Consider the following 15,592-nt stretch of genomic DNA (forward strand, 5'->3'; position numbering starts at 1 on the left):
CATTATCTTCCATTTGCTCTATTATAATTTTCAGAGAATTTGTTGAGTAAGGTTTTGTATCTCTTTCACCAAACTGCTAATTCCCTTTTCAATTCTTTCTTATACTCTCTCATTTCCAATTTTTTCCTTTAGTGTTCTCATTTCATTTATAAAAAAAAAAATTTTTAACTCCCTTGCCTCATATCTTCTAGAAATTCTACTCAAGTTTGTGCCTGTTTTTCTTGCTTTGCTTGTAGATGTTTTGGAGTTATTCTCTTCCTCTAGATGTGTGTGTATTGAGCATCCCTGTTACCACAATAGCTTTTTATGGTGTGATTCTTTTTTTTTGTTTGCTCATTCTTCCAACCTTCTTTCTGACTTTGGACTTAACGTTAGGGCTTGACTCTTCAAACTTCTGGAGGAAATACTTGCGCTGACTTTGTCCTACTTACTGTTCCTTTTTTAGGGATATTGAGTGTTGTGTTCTAGGATTTATGGGACAACTCAGGTTGAGTTCCGGCAAGCTCTCTGTGCTCCCAAAATAGCCTAATTCGGGGAAAAGTCTGATTGTTGCCCTCCTGGACTAAGTTCTACAAGTTATCAACCTGGGTTTGAGTCTGAGCAACACATATGTAGGCTTCTTCTGGTGGGAGTGCCAGTTACTATATATGTATGTATATATATGCATATGTATGTGTGTATATATACATGTTTATGTAAGTAGAGGATATAAATAAATATATCACATGCACATGTGATACTAATGTTATATATGTATATATGTTTAGAGCCTTCACATATACATATATGTGTGTATATGTGTGTATATATATTACATATATATTTAAACTTGCAGGTACATAAATACAAGATAATTTAGGAAGGCAGTGAGCATTGATGGAAGCAGTCTGTATCTAAGTAGATATGACCCTGGGTTTCTCTGAATGGTATTTCCAAGTGACTATCAATATTGAGACACTTCTAGTACACTTTCATTTTTCCTTTCTTCCCAGGATACTTGGTACCCTGGGAGGAAATGGAGATCAGATTAATCAGTTGAGCTGAGGATAAACTAAATGACTAGAAAAATTTAAAAGGGAGAAAAAATAAGGGGCTAATGTGTTTTTGAACATGTAAGTTAGTTTTGGTACTATCCCCAGGGGCAGGGCAGAGTAGGCAATAATTTTTCTCCCATAAATTCAAGTCACAAGAATAGCTGGGTGAATCTTTATCCTTCTAATGCCAGTTTATGTGGAACCAGTACACCCCAAGAGCTGCCTCCAGCATCCTGAGTGACTTCCACGAGTGACTGAGCAATTTCTTCCTTCCACTGATATTATCTCAGAGCCAGAACATAGTAAATACTTAGAAAATGTTTGTCAACTGACTAATTTTTGCAGAATGAAATGACCAGAACCAGGAGAACAATTTATACAACAATAACAGCATTGTAAAGACAAACAACTTCGAAAGCTGTAAGAATTATGATCAACACAATGGCTATTGTCACACAATGACTGTGATTCCAGAAGACCAATGATGAAGCATTCTGTCCACCTCCTGAAAGAGAGGTGATAGATTTAGAGTACAGAATGAGATATATAGCTATAGATATGTTTCTTTAGCCTGACCAGTGAGACAATGTTTTCCTTGACTGAATATGTGTTACAGGAAATTTGTTTTTCTGTTTCAAATGTACTGAGAGTGGGAGAAAAAGAAAATAGATTTCCTTTAATTTAAAAAATATATACATTATTTTTTAATGAATTGTACTTGTTCTGGAAGAAATAGCAGATGGTTCTTAATGGTTCTTAAAGACCTAATTAGGCTCTGTAAAATTCTCCCCCTAGTTTCATACAAAAATCAAAGGTGCCAAAATTTATTCATGGCTAAATTTCTAATTTAATCCAACTCTTCTCAGTTAATCCTCATCCTCTAAAACATTATCAATGTAATAAATACATCAACATTCACTTGGGGCCTTTTGTTCAGTCCTTCATATATTGGGTGTCTTGCATCTATCTACAAGATGAGTCAGCAGACAATTGCCTAGGACTAGAATGGGCCCTAACAAATATGGCACCTGATCACCTTCCATGAGGAGGTGAACATTAGATCCTAATCTTTATTCTAATTATACTCTTGCACATTTTAACATAAGCAATGTCCCTTTGTAGATCCTGTCAAAAGGATAAGTATAGGGACCTATAACAATGCAAGCAAGTACTTTCTCAGTAACTTACAGGCTAAAAGAGTTACGTATAGAGCACTGAGGTTACATAACTTGCCCAGTATCACATAGCCAATATGTGTCAAGAGTCAAGACTTGAACTCAAGTCTTCTTGGTTTTAAGACTGACTCTCTATCTACTATACAACACTACCCTGTTATAGGTAAGGATGAGGGAGAGGGATTAAAAATGTTTTACTTGATTAAATTGGGATATATATTTGGTCAATTCCCATGTAGCAGTTGGTTTCACCAGATAAAAAGTGGCCTCTTACAATAAGAAATAAGGTTCTGAAGGCACAACCAATAAATTTTCTTCCCTATACAATGTCTCAACATAGCATAAGAGGCTGCTCTAATAGTCCTGCTTCAAGTGTTTGGAAAAATCTTTGCTCCATTTTTTCCTAAGGAGCAAGTACAATGTCCATGTTTCCAATAGTAATTAAAACATGTGCAAAGGTCGACCTTTTTCTCAGTTACTAACTTCAACAGGAATTGGAAAGATCCTTATGAGAATCAAGAGAACCGGCTTGGTGTCCTCTCCGTCACAAACCAGCCATATGATCTTAGGGGAGGTATCACCTTTCTAAGAGCTGGAGCTGTCTCCTCTGAAAAAATTAGGGGGACAAACTAGATGACCTCAAAAGCTCCTGGAAGTTTAAATATCTGAGTTATTAAGATTTTACTGTAGGTTATCCTTCAGACTTTCTTTGGGGCTCAATATGGTAAAGTATCTTTGTGCTTTTTAGAGATGAAACAATAAGATTTATTTAATCTAATGATTTCAGGCTTCTGCTTTATCAGAAATTTTTTAAAAAATTTTAAAAATCATCAAAATTTTTAAAAAATTTAATCATCAGAAAAAAAATTTTAATCCCTCAAAATCTAATCATTGAATCTGCTTCACTTTAATTTTTCTGATAAATATGCCTACTGTACTTTTGAATGTTGGAGGCTAGTAGGAAATAAAACTGCCAATGGAGCATCACAACTCCAAAAAACTCTCTGAATTCCTTAGTTCAGATGGTTATTGACCTCTGATTCTAATATTCCAGTAAGGGCAAACATTATGGTAAGGATTTTTCCTTGCATTTATTTTGTGTATATGGTATATATATTTAGATATGTTGCATCCCCAAATGAATATATGCTCCTTGAGATCAGGAACAGTTTGATTTTTGTCTTTGTCTTTCTAAGTCCTAGCACTAGGTGCCTAGCTAGGCACATAGGTAATTAAGAAAAGGTAGCTGAACGATTGTTCCGTTTCTTTATTCTGTCAAAGGGTTCTCAATTGGGAGTCAAAGTACTTGTCTTCAAACTCTTGCCCTACCACTTAATGTTTTTGTGAGTTGTTTCACTTGGACAAGTCAGTTTCAATTTCTCATCTATAAAAAAAGAAGGTGTTGAAATTAGGTGTTCCCCCTGCTCTGATTCTATCTCTGACCTGAGCTTGAGAATGAAGTGTTGTCTATTTCACCAGGCATTCCTTTTAAGGGAATCCTGCTCCCTCTAGTGGCCACAGTTAGAAGATCGCTGCTCACATGCAACTCCCCAGAAACTCTAGCTTCTCGGAAACTGTGAAGATAAAGAGGGTTGGGTAAAGAGAAAGGGGGAGGGCTTTCCCCCCCATTATCCAATCACATTACTTACTTCCATATCGTCACTTACCCTCCAAGTGGTTTAGGAAGTTTTAAAGCTGGTTCCCTGAACAGCTGAAGAAGACACCCTACCTTTTTTTGGGGGGGGGGGGGGGGTTGCCCCTGCTGTATGCTGATTTGCTGATTTTAAACCAGGCTGATCAGAAAGCACTATGCCGAGAGTCTTCATTCTATTTCTTTTTTTCTATCATTACCAATATGTACCTGGCATTTGAGGTTTTGATTTTAACCTGACTTTTAGCCTTTGAATTTAAGTAATCAGAAATAATACACCGTCAGAATACAGAACACCGAATACTGTATGCCAAGAAGGTAAGTGCCTGGGCAAGGTTTCTTAAAGGTGGTTTTTAAAAAACTGCATTATTTCATTAGGTGCTTTGTGTGTTTTCTCTGTGTGTGCAAATAGTTGTCTTTTGTCAATTTCACTTAAAGTTAGGACAGAACAAACAAATGGACAGAGTAAAAATGGAGGCTGGAAAGGAGTTGCTGGTTGGAAATGGGAACCAGTGAAATAATATAGAAAGGGAGCGCTGTGGGAGGAATTCCTGTCTCTGACATTCCTTGTGTGAACTTGGCAAGTAATCTAAACTACCTGGGTCTCAGTGTATTTATATGGAAAATAGTTGGGAGGTGGTGAGGCCTCAGAGGTCCCTTTCTGCTCTGGATGAATGAAAAGAGGCAGTTAGGCAGAAGGACAGAGGGACAAACAGACAGACACAGTGGCTAAACAGCTGACCTTAGAACCCTGGGAGCCTTGGAGTCAAGCCTAACTCTGACAAGTACTCTGTGTTCTCATGCAAATCACTTAACTTTTTGATGCTCTAGGCATATCTTGAAGACTGTAAGCTAGGGAGAAGGTGACAAACTGCTTAGGTCTCTATATCAAAGAAATCACAGATGTGTTCCCTCTCCCTTTCCCTATCCCTCTGTGTGTGTGTGTGTGTGTATGTGTGTGTGTGTGTGTGTGTGTGTGTGTGTGTGTGAGTCTGTCTGTCCGTCTGTCCGGACTGTTACTTACCATGACCTTGAGTAATTCTCCGGACCTCAGTTTTGGTTTTTTGGTTTTGTCTTTTTTTTTTTTTTATTTGCAGTGTGAGAAAGTCAAACTCCATGCTTTCTAAGCCCCGTTCCAGCTCTCCTATCCTTTAAAGGGCTAACCCTGTTTAAAAATGTGCTATGTAAAATGTATCATGTGACCACCTCTCTATTTTTCAATCAGTTCAAGAAAAAAAGGCACAATTTTCCAGGTTGTGCTGCTCTTATCACCAGTAAGGAGATCAGTAAATGTCAGTTTCACACCTTCCTCACTTCTGAATCCCAGTGCAAGTTAGGACTACAGGACGGGACAGAACTATTCTCAGAAGCTAATTGGGCATCTAATCAATCATATGTTGGCCACTGCTATTCTTCCTTCAACATTTTTATTTGATATCATTCATATGGGCGAGACATGGCCACCTGAAAGTCTGCCTGATGGCTCACTATTTAGTAAAATATTATTTTGAGGATATTTATTCCTGGCCTAGAGGGGGATTTTTGAAGGCCTATCCCAGCCCCTTAGAGCAGAATACAATTTATGTGAGGCTGTCTGATAATGGCAATGAGTCAAATAAGTGCAAACTCTAGGCAGGGTAGAGCCTTAGACTTCTGAGGAATAGGATAACAAAATCAGATTTAGACCAGAAGAAGAGCAGGGAAACCCTTTGAAGCCTATTTCTGACAGGTTTGCTCTAGGACTTAGCCAGGCTTAGAGATTCTGAGGACTCAGAAGAATGCTAAACTCCCCATATACCCCATTCAACCCACCCCAATGGGCATCATTGGATCGTAGTATATTATTGCTAGAACTAATTCACAAAATCCTTCTTTACCTACTGCACAAGAATTCTAATAACTCAGAGGGTCAAATACAAATCAAGGTATCTTAAGATTAGGAACAAAGCTACAGAATCCCTAATAACTCAGGGGCTTTAGACCAAGGTGAAACATGACAGTGATAAAGTTCCATTATGGTATTTACCTGTGAGATCTAAATAAGAAAAGCTGGTTGGGGGGAGGGGGCAGGAAATGGCACATTTACAAAGCCAAAGTAAGAAGTTATGATCATTATATATGGGGGCAGGGGAGATAAACCTACTAGATTGAGAGTCAGGAGATGTGAGTACTGGGGCTTTGGGTCTGCCACAACTAATAATTTACATTAATAATTCATTTTCATATAACTGCCTTGAGGTTAACAAGCTCTTTATATACTCATCAATCCTTCTAACAAGTGGAAAGTACTGTTTGTAACAACCTTACATCAAATTAAATGGACAAAATGAGGGAGAGCAGACAAATTTCTACACAGACAGTTCTGTGAGGTAGGAGCTCTGTTATTCTCATTTCCAGATGAAGAAACTGACTCTGAGTGCTTGAATGACATTCCAAGGGTCACAGAAGTCATGCAAAACATACAAGGTGTACTTAAAACTTCTTAAACTCATTTGTTCTATGTCAAAGGCTCCTTTCTGGCCCTGGGGCTTTACAAAAACTTAATTCATCTTCCCCCGATGCAGGAGACCATGGTCAAGCGAGTCGCAATCATTGGAGCTGGTGTGAGTGGCCTGACCTCCATCAAAGGTTGTTTGGAAGAGGGTCTGGAGCCCAGCTGTTTCGAGAGAAGTGATGACATTGGGGGACTATGGAAGTTTACTGTAAGTGTAGTGACTTTCCTCACTGTTTAAGAGGGAAGATCTTACATCTAAGCCCTCAGACATCACCAAAAGATTTTTCCTAAGATTGAAAGGGATGCAAGGCTGAGCTCATTGGGCCCCAGTGGAAACCTCTGTAGAAAATGACCTAAGAAATCATGTAGAGATTTGCTTGAAGAAATCCTGACTTTTATCCTCCCTGTCACTTTTTCCACTCATATTTCTTTAGCCTGTCTTATTTTACTTATTGATTCATTTTATCAATGCTTTCTTAAAACAATACCATCATTACCATCCCTCCCTACTGATCCCAATATGAAATTGAACCCTTTTTTTTGTAACAAAGAAAAACAGTTAAGTAAAAAGAATCAATTCAATGGGAATTTGTCTGACAAAGTATGCAACATTTTACCCATGTAATACTTCACTTTGATGTGGGGCAGAAGGCAGTATGCTTCTTTTAATCTATTCTCCAGGTGGAAGGTGGATAATAGCTATTATAACTTTTCAGAGTTCAGTTTACTTTTAATATTGTTTAAATTTACATTATTATAATCATTGTGTCTGTTGTTACTCTGGTTCTGTTTACTTCACTATGGATCAGTTCATTCAACTCCTATGTGTCTTTCTAAACTCCTCATTTTATAAAAAGCTTTTATTATACAATAATATTCCATTACCTTCATATACTATAGTTTATTCAGCCATTCCCCAATCAAAGGCACAAGAAGCACTGCTATGAATATTTTGAGATACATGGGACCTTTGTTTCTGTCTTTGACCTCATTAGAGTATAAGCCCAGTGTTGGTATCATTGGATCAAGAGGTTTGAACACCTTTGGTTTTCCCTTTCCCATAGGAAACTACTGGACATGGGATGACCAAAGTCTACAAATCTGTAGTGACCAATATCACCAAGGAGATGTCATGTTATAGTGACTTCCCCTTCCCGGAAAATTTTCCCAACTACATGAAGCACACTCTGGTGATGGAGTATCTTCATTCCTATGCCAAACACTTTGACCTTCTCAAATACATTCATTTAAAGGTAAGAGACCTTAGAAAATGAAAATAAAGGGGAGAAAATGGCATCATAGTCAGCTGGGAGAATAATGAAAACAGTGTGAATGAGGAATCTGAATGTATATAATAATGATGATGATGATAGCTAACATTTATATAGCACCTACTGTGTGGTAGGAGGTGGTATTAAGAAAGGCAGCATGACACAGTGAATAGAGAGTTGTACTCAGAGCCAGGAAGACTTGGATTCAAGTCCTACTCTTGACCCATACTGGCTCTGGGCAAATCACTTAATCTCTCAGTACTGTTGGCCAAAAGTAGCAAATAGGAGCAGACCACAGGTGGGCAGCAACATTCCTTTGTGCCTTCAGTAACCAAATTAAAATGTAATGGAAAATGTTTAACAAAATAAATAAAAATACAATAAGACATAGACAATGTAAACTTATAGTTTTCTAGGTCAATATGGCCTGCAGGCATTGGAGTTTGGCTGTTCTAAGCAACTCTTTGTAGCTACTAGACGCAGAGAAAATGTTAACTTGCATTGGTAGAGGGGATTTCTTCACCTGGACTAATAAAATCTAATAAAATAATAAACTAATAAAACCAATAAACTAATAAAATAATAGATCCAGTGCCTCTCCTTAGCTCGATGAGTGAATAAGTACCAAAAAAAAGTTAAGATTATTCCCCAGAATTTCAGATATAATTCATGCTTTGATTGCTTGAAATCAGCATTTCTAACCCTCCCTCCACATCTTTTAATCCTTTCCTTTCATCCTGGTAGTAGTTTGGTCAAAACTAGGGCATGTCCCAACATGTCTTCTACTTCTTTGTGTATTTGGTTCTTTTTGAGAGGTTGATTTTCAAATCTTTGTAGTAGAGATGATGCATCTTCAGAAGGAAATAGATGGTTAAGCTGAAGAAATTGCAAAGGATCTCTCCTAGGAGTTCCTAGTCTGGTCCCTGTGAATTCCATTCAAACCCTTACTTGGAATAAGTACTGGCATGTGGGTAAACTAACCAGAGTCACCATAATATGGGAAATTGAGCAAATTGTAAATGTCAGCTAAACCATCCAATGCTCCATCTATGCTAATGGGCAGAGAAGAAGCTGTATTTCATTTCTTTTCCCCCAATTTATTTTTCCATTTTTATTGATGCCTCTTGGGGTTCTTTTTTTTTCAAACATCACAGTTATTTCCCCAGTGTATTCTACCCAATATAACCTTCATTCATTCATTCATTCAACTAGTATTTATTTGTAACAAAGAAAAACAGTTAAACAAATATGACTAAGTAACCTAATCTGATAATGTATCCAGTATAGTGTTCAAGGGAGAAAGCCAACTGGTTGAGGACCTCAGTATAAATCTACAAGTCCTGCCTGGAGAAGCATTTTCTCCTGAACACCTTGATGTGTGAAATACTCTATCTAGATCATTTCTATTGTTGTTGCCCTCCCAAGTCCAGCTTGCCTGGATGGAACCTTCAGTGATATTCTGTTAACTGTGGCTAAACAGCTGCAGATCTCGTGTTTGGAGATTTTTCATACACACATACACACACACACAAACACACACTGCATACATATATATGTATTTAGAGAGAGAATATGTGTGTGTATATATGTACATATATAGTGTGTGTATGTATATGTAGATGTATGTATATATGCATGTATATGTGTATAATATATGTGTATGTATATATGTATATATATGCATGTATAATTTTCTCCAATTACATGTTAAAACTTTTTTTAAAGCTGTAAAGGACCTTAAAAATTACCTAGTTTTTTTCATGTGTATTTTATTTTTCCCCAATTACATGTTAAAACACTTTTTTAACATTTGGGGTTTTTTTTTTTTTTTTTTTTTTAAGTTTTGAGTGTTTGCAGACTTTTCTTGAATTGATCCCATTGTGTAGTGTGTCTAGCCCTGGATTCTCTGGAGACAGAGGTCTCTGTGCTTTCTTTCAGACCACTGTGTGCAGTGTAACAAAGCGCCAAGACTTTACTACCACTGGCCAGTGGGACGTGGTGACAGATATGGAAGGGAAGCGAGACACAGCTGTCTTTGATGCAGTAATGATCTGCACAGGACATTATCTTAATCCCCACTTGCCTTTGGAGTCTTTTCCTGGTGAGTCAACTAGTCAACAAAGTTTAATATCTATCCAGTGCCTCTCCTTATATGCCAATGTGTCGTACTAGACACCCGGGATACAGAGACAATGCCCTCGAGGTATCTTATACTTTACTAGAAGACCTTCAATTCAATAAAAATGTATAAAGCCTCAACTATGTGCAAAGCATTGCACTAGGCACTAGGAATGTAAAGACAAAACACCAAAGCATTAAGTCAAGCTTATGTTCTACTAGGGGAATACAGAGTATATCCTTGGACAAGTAAATATAAAATAATTTCAAGAGGCTAAAATTACTAATAATTGAGAAGATCAGGGAAGGTTTCCAGTAGTAAGTAGCACCTGAGCTATACTTTAAATGATGCTAGAGGTTTTATGAGGTGGAAATGAGGAGAGAGCATGTCCTTGACATGGGGTACCATTTGAGATGGGAGATAGTATATAATATAAAGAAACTGGAATGGAGATGGGCCTAAAATGGAGTAAGTCTGGTAGACGTGAATCATTTTTTTGGATTTTAAATACCAGGTTAATAAGCTTGTATTTTATCCTAATTTTTTTAAATTGGAATCACATGGTCAAATCTATGTTTTCAGAATTACAGTTTGGCAGCCACATGAAAGATGAATTAACAAGGAGACTGGAGGAGGACTGTTGTAATAATAATACATAGTAAAGCCTGAACTAGAGCAGAGGCTGTGTGGATACAGACAAGGGGATGAATGTGAAAGAAGCTGTGAAGGTAGAAACAGCAAAGCTTAGCGACTGCCTCGATATGGGGAGTGAGGAAGAGTAAGAAGTGAAGAATGACTCCAGCATTGCCAAGCTGGGTGGGTCGAAGAATGATGGTAACTTCTACATAAATAGGGAATTTAAGAGAAGGATTAGGGTTTATTTGGATTTTGGTGTTTTGGTTTTGGTTTGGTTTTTTTGGTGGGTTGTGGGAAAAATAATAAATTGTATTTTGGACATATTAACATATCGAACATTAACATGTTGGCTATCATATAGTCACAGAGATTCCCAGGCTCTTATAGATATTAGGTTTCTTCTGAAAGAATATCAATAGAAAAGATCCATACAGATAAGTATCCAAATAAAGTAACCATGTAAGAAAAATACTTGAAGCTAACCCAGTAGAACATATGCAATTTTAAGAGATTTCACACTTGAATAAAAACAAATTTGAGGTGAGAGTATCACAAAATCTCAGAATCTCAGAGTTGAAAGGAACCTTAGAGGTCATCTAATTCAATCCAAACCCAAATAAGAATCCTTTGTATGAAATCCTAATAAAAGGAGTCATCTGAACTTTGCTTGAAAGTCTCCAAGTTGGGGAGAGGAGCCTACTACATACAGCCCATTTCAATTATTGATATTATAAGATAATTCACAATAGCATTCCTTTGAAAAGAGAACCCTCAAGGACATGTGAATTACAATTATATTTATTTTTAACTGATTTTCCATAACATATCTATAAATAAAACCAATTCCAACCATAATTGACATCACACATAGGTACTATAGGATTGTACGTAAAAGACTTCTTTAAACAAACATGCCAGGAGTTATGCATTCATATAAACATTAGTCCTTTAAAGTGGTCACCTGGGGAAACTATACATTTATTCCAACAATATCACCATTGCTCAAAATTCATTTCTCTTCCAAGAATTTTTAAGGCACCTACCATGTACCAAGAATTATGTTCAATGCCAAGAAATAGATGAAAAAAAAAATTAAACCACCTCTTGCCCTCAAGGAGCTTATATTCTAAAGGATGGAACACCATATACACCAGAGGTTTATATAGAACCTGGCTACATAGAGCTGGCTCATGCCCTATGCACACCTATGTCATACATAGAAAAATAAATATAAAAAATACAAAATAATTTGAGGTAGGGAATGCTAACAACTAGGGAATGAGAGAAGGTGACTCAACTGGTATTTGAACTCAGCCTTGAGGAGAGCTGAAGATTCCAAGAGACAGTGGTGAGTAGTCAGAGTATTCAAGGCATAGGTTTAGAGAAATAATTTGGAATCACTGAAATTACCTTCAGAGCCTGAGGCATATACCCTGGTATTTCCCTGAGGGTGGCTTTCTTCTCTTCCAGAAGGCAGAGTATGATAAGGGATGTCAGACTTCAGAGACTTTATTTTCTCCATTTATCATTTAGTGAACTCAACAAGCCTGTCCCTGCACCTTAGCTCATCTCTACTTCTTAGACCACCTACTCCTACCCCAACACTTAGCCCTGCCTCAGTTAAAACTCACCTTCTGATTTTCTCACAGGAATCAACAAATTTCAAGGACAGATCCTACACAGTCAGGAATACAGGAGTCCAGAAGGTTTTCAGGGTAAACGGGTCATTGTGATTGGTCTTGGGAATACTGGCGGTGACATTGCAGTGGAACTCAGTCGTGTGGCAGAAAAAGTAGGTACAGCCCAGGCAGTACTTCTTATTGCTACAAGGGCTACTTTTTGTGGCTTTAAATATATCTGGCTGTTGTTGTTGTTGAGTCATTTCAGTCATATCTGACTCTTTGTGACCATTTTTGGGGTTTTCTTGGCAAAGATAATAGAGTGGTTTGCCATTTACTTCTCCAGTTCATATTATAGATGAGAAACTGAGACAAACAGGATTAAGTGATTTGCCCAGGGTCGCACAGCTAGTAAGTGTCTGAAGCCGTATTTGAACTCAGGTCTTCCTGACTCTAGGCCTGGCAATCTATCCACTGCACCATCTTGCTGCCCCATCTGGTCATTTGAATAGCTATTATAAGCATTCCCAGACCTTTCTAAGCAGTGAAAGTAATTATTATATTCAGGCTACTAAGATTAATATCTCTATAAGCCAAAGTTTTAAAAACACATGTTAAAAAATTTGTTTTCACGTGCAACTGGGAAATAAGAAATACAGGAAATGGGGTATTGACATATATCCTGCCCTACAGGAAAATAGAAAGGGTAGGGGATAAAAGAAGGGGAGGAGAGATGGAAGGGAGGGCAGATTAAGGGAAGGGGTATACAGAATGCATGCCATTTTGGGGTGGGGGGAGGGATGAGATGGGGAGAAAATTTGGAACTCAAAATCTTGGGGAAGTGAATGTTGAAAACTAAAAATAAGTAAATTTTTTAAAAAAAGATTAATATCTCTGTGATCACCTAATCTATAGTATATGGAGATGAATATCCAAATACAGATGCAACCAAGTCAGGTCTGTGTATCTTCTGGGACAGAGCAACTTAGTCATGCCTATCAGTTATCCACTTATGTTGCCCAAGGAAGATAGATAATAATTTCAAATGATAGGATAGGGTTATATGATTATAAATCCTTTCCACTGATAATATAAATTATAGGCAGCAATAGAATATGTTTATTGTTTTTGTTATTGTTCAGTCATGTCTGATTCTTTGTGACCCCATGGACTTGTCCATGGGCTTTTCTTGGCAAAGATACTGGAATGGTTTTCCATTTCTTTCTCCAGCGTTTTCCAATATTACAGTTGAGGAACTGAGACAAAAAGGAGGGGTTAAGTGACTTGCCCACAGCCACACAGCTAGTAAGTGTCTGAGGCTGGATTTGAACTCAAGTTTCCCTGATTCCAAGTCCAGTGCTCTATCCACTGTACCACCTAGCTGCCCCAATAGAATGTGTATATGTATGTATGTATGTATATATACATATATACATATACACATATATACATATACACATATATGTGAGTACATATATATAAATATATATATATTCTACACACACCTTTATTTTTTAAAAAAGATATTACTAATATATGTGTGTCAAGGGTTATAATCAGGAATGAGCCTTGATTTGACCATATTTATATATTTCTCAACTCCTTAACCTGTTGCAAGTATTTGCAAAACTGCAATCTGAGGTTAAGAAAGTGGACTATTGGCATAGAACACACCAAAGATAAAGAACCATAAAAAGAATAAAATCATGACCTTTGCTTCATTAATACGGTCTTTTAATCATAAGCCAACCAGCCTCAGTAAGGAAACTGCTGAATTGGCTGGAAATCGAGCCCTAGTGAATTGCTCTCAAGGCAGCTCTAGTCAAACCAAACTGTAGAACCTTCTAGCAAATAAAGACATTAAAACTAATTCATAGCTCTTGAATCTGCTGATCAAACCTTACCATTACAATTTAGATTATTTGCCTTGAAATATTGAAGGTACCTTCTCCACTGACACAGAGTGCAACCCCTACACTTAAAAGACAGTCTGTGAATTGCTTTGTTGAAAATAATTCAGAACCTGGAAGCCAAAGTGGGATAGACAATGTCACACTCCACATTTGAATAGAATGGTCCTCAGAAGATAAACTGTGCTAGGCCCATATTCAGAGCCTTTCTCAAAGTCTGCGTCCTGCTGGCATAAACTTCAAGAATTCAGGGTCATCTTCATGACATCATGAGGTTTTGGAGTAGAAATTTAGTGGAGGAAGACCAGGGTCCAAATCCCCACCTCTGACATTCACTATCTTTGTGACTATGGATAAGTCTGATGCTCTCAGTTGTAGAGCCTTTCTCCGAAATTATCTTGTTTCTACTATATGGAGGTGGAATGGGGGAGGGGTGTGATGTGGGTAAATGTTGTCCCACCTGATTACATTGTAAGCTTCCTGAGGACAGGAACTATATCACTTTTCTCTTTATATTCCAAGCCCTTAGCACAGTGCTTGATACATAGTAGGTGCTTAATAAATGGTTTTTAATTTCTGTTTGATTAAGTCACAACCTCTCTGAGCCTCCATTTTTTTCATCTGTAGAATTAGAAGGATGGTCTAGATGGCCTCCAAGGTCTCTCTCAGCATTAAATCTATGGTCCAATGATATAAAGAGTTTAATTCCTGTAATACCTATGTCACACGGTTGTTACGAAGTTCAGATGAGAATAGATGTAAAATTGAAATCCTTAAGTAAATGTCTATTATTGCTCTTGTTCTTATTACCAACATCATTTCATTTTTCTCAGTTTAGTTCAATGGAGTTCAGAGAGAAACAGTCCTGGAATGGATCACTATAGTATTATTCATTTATGTTTTATTTTTGTTCTTATTCTTATTGCTGCATTATACGATATTCCTAGAAGTATTATGTCACAGTGATATATCAGATGAGAGGAAATTAGACTGTCAAAAAGCAAAATAAAGGCTGAATTCTATGAAATAATGGCCTAACTTGGGTCCTAAAGAAGAGATATGAGAAGGTACCTTCTCCTTCTTTGTAAAGGTGGGGAACAATAGGCGTGGAACACTGGCATACAATGTCAAATTTTTTTAATTTGTTGGTTAGTTTTACTAATCTTTTCCCTCCTTATTTTAAATTTTTTTTGTTACACAGCATTTCTCCAGTTGAGGGGTGCAATATGTTGGGAAATGTATGTGACATAAAAATAATAGATACCAATAAAAAAAAATTTTAAGCAACATAAGTTCCTTTATCCTCTTTTATAGGATTCCTGAGCTGATCCATTTTTATGGAAATGTATTAGGTAGATCAAGATTATTTATAAAGTGATGATTGAAGTACCAACTCCATTGATATCCATTTTGTGGTCCTTCACTGGATTCCCACAATGTGAACAGAACTAAGGGAAGACCCTTGAACATTGGGTTAATTCTTTAGGGAGATTTATGGGATGATGTGGACAAGAGTGACAGAAGAAAAGACATAGCCTAATTTCATTTCTGTAGCATTGGGGGTGGGAGACTCCACATCAGCAAGATCGAAATCCATCCAAGTCATGATGGACATGGCCCTAGATGTCCATTTGTTCATCTCTGCAGAAGTCCTTCAACCATGCTTTCTTTGAGATCAAGATA

General features: G+C 37.2%; 1 protein-coding gene across 1 annotated transcript in view; it reads left to right on the forward strand.

Annotated features, from left to right (window-relative positions):
* Nucleotides 1-6,418: 6,418 nt before the first annotated feature.
* LOC114047637 (dimethylaniline monooxygenase [N-oxide-forming] 4-like) overlaps nucleotides 6,419-15,592 on the forward strand; it is a 19,992-nt gene continuing 10,818 nt past the window's right edge. Inside the window, exons 1-5 of the mRNA XM_027868517.1 lie at nucleotides 6,419-6,562; nucleotides 7,419-7,607; nucleotides 9,564-9,726; nucleotides 12,030-12,172; nucleotides 15,584-15,592. The exon at nucleotides 15,584-15,592 is cut by the window's right edge and continues 194 nt beyond it. Of these exons, the coding sequence (XP_027724318.1) occupies nucleotides 6,419-6,562; nucleotides 7,419-7,607; nucleotides 9,564-9,726; nucleotides 12,030-12,172; nucleotides 15,584-15,592 (648 nt within the window). The remainder of the gene's footprint in view (nucleotides 6,563-7,418; nucleotides 7,608-9,563; nucleotides 9,727-12,029; nucleotides 12,173-15,583) is intronic.

This window comes from Vombatus ursinus, unplaced genomic scaffold (genome assembly GCF_900497805.2).
Source record: "Vombatus ursinus unplaced genomic scaffold, bare-nosed wombat genome assembly UNPS02014789.1, whole genome shotgun sequence".
Classification (NCBI taxonomy): domain Eukaryota; kingdom Metazoa; phylum Chordata; class Mammalia; order Diprotodontia; family Vombatidae; genus Vombatus; species Vombatus ursinus.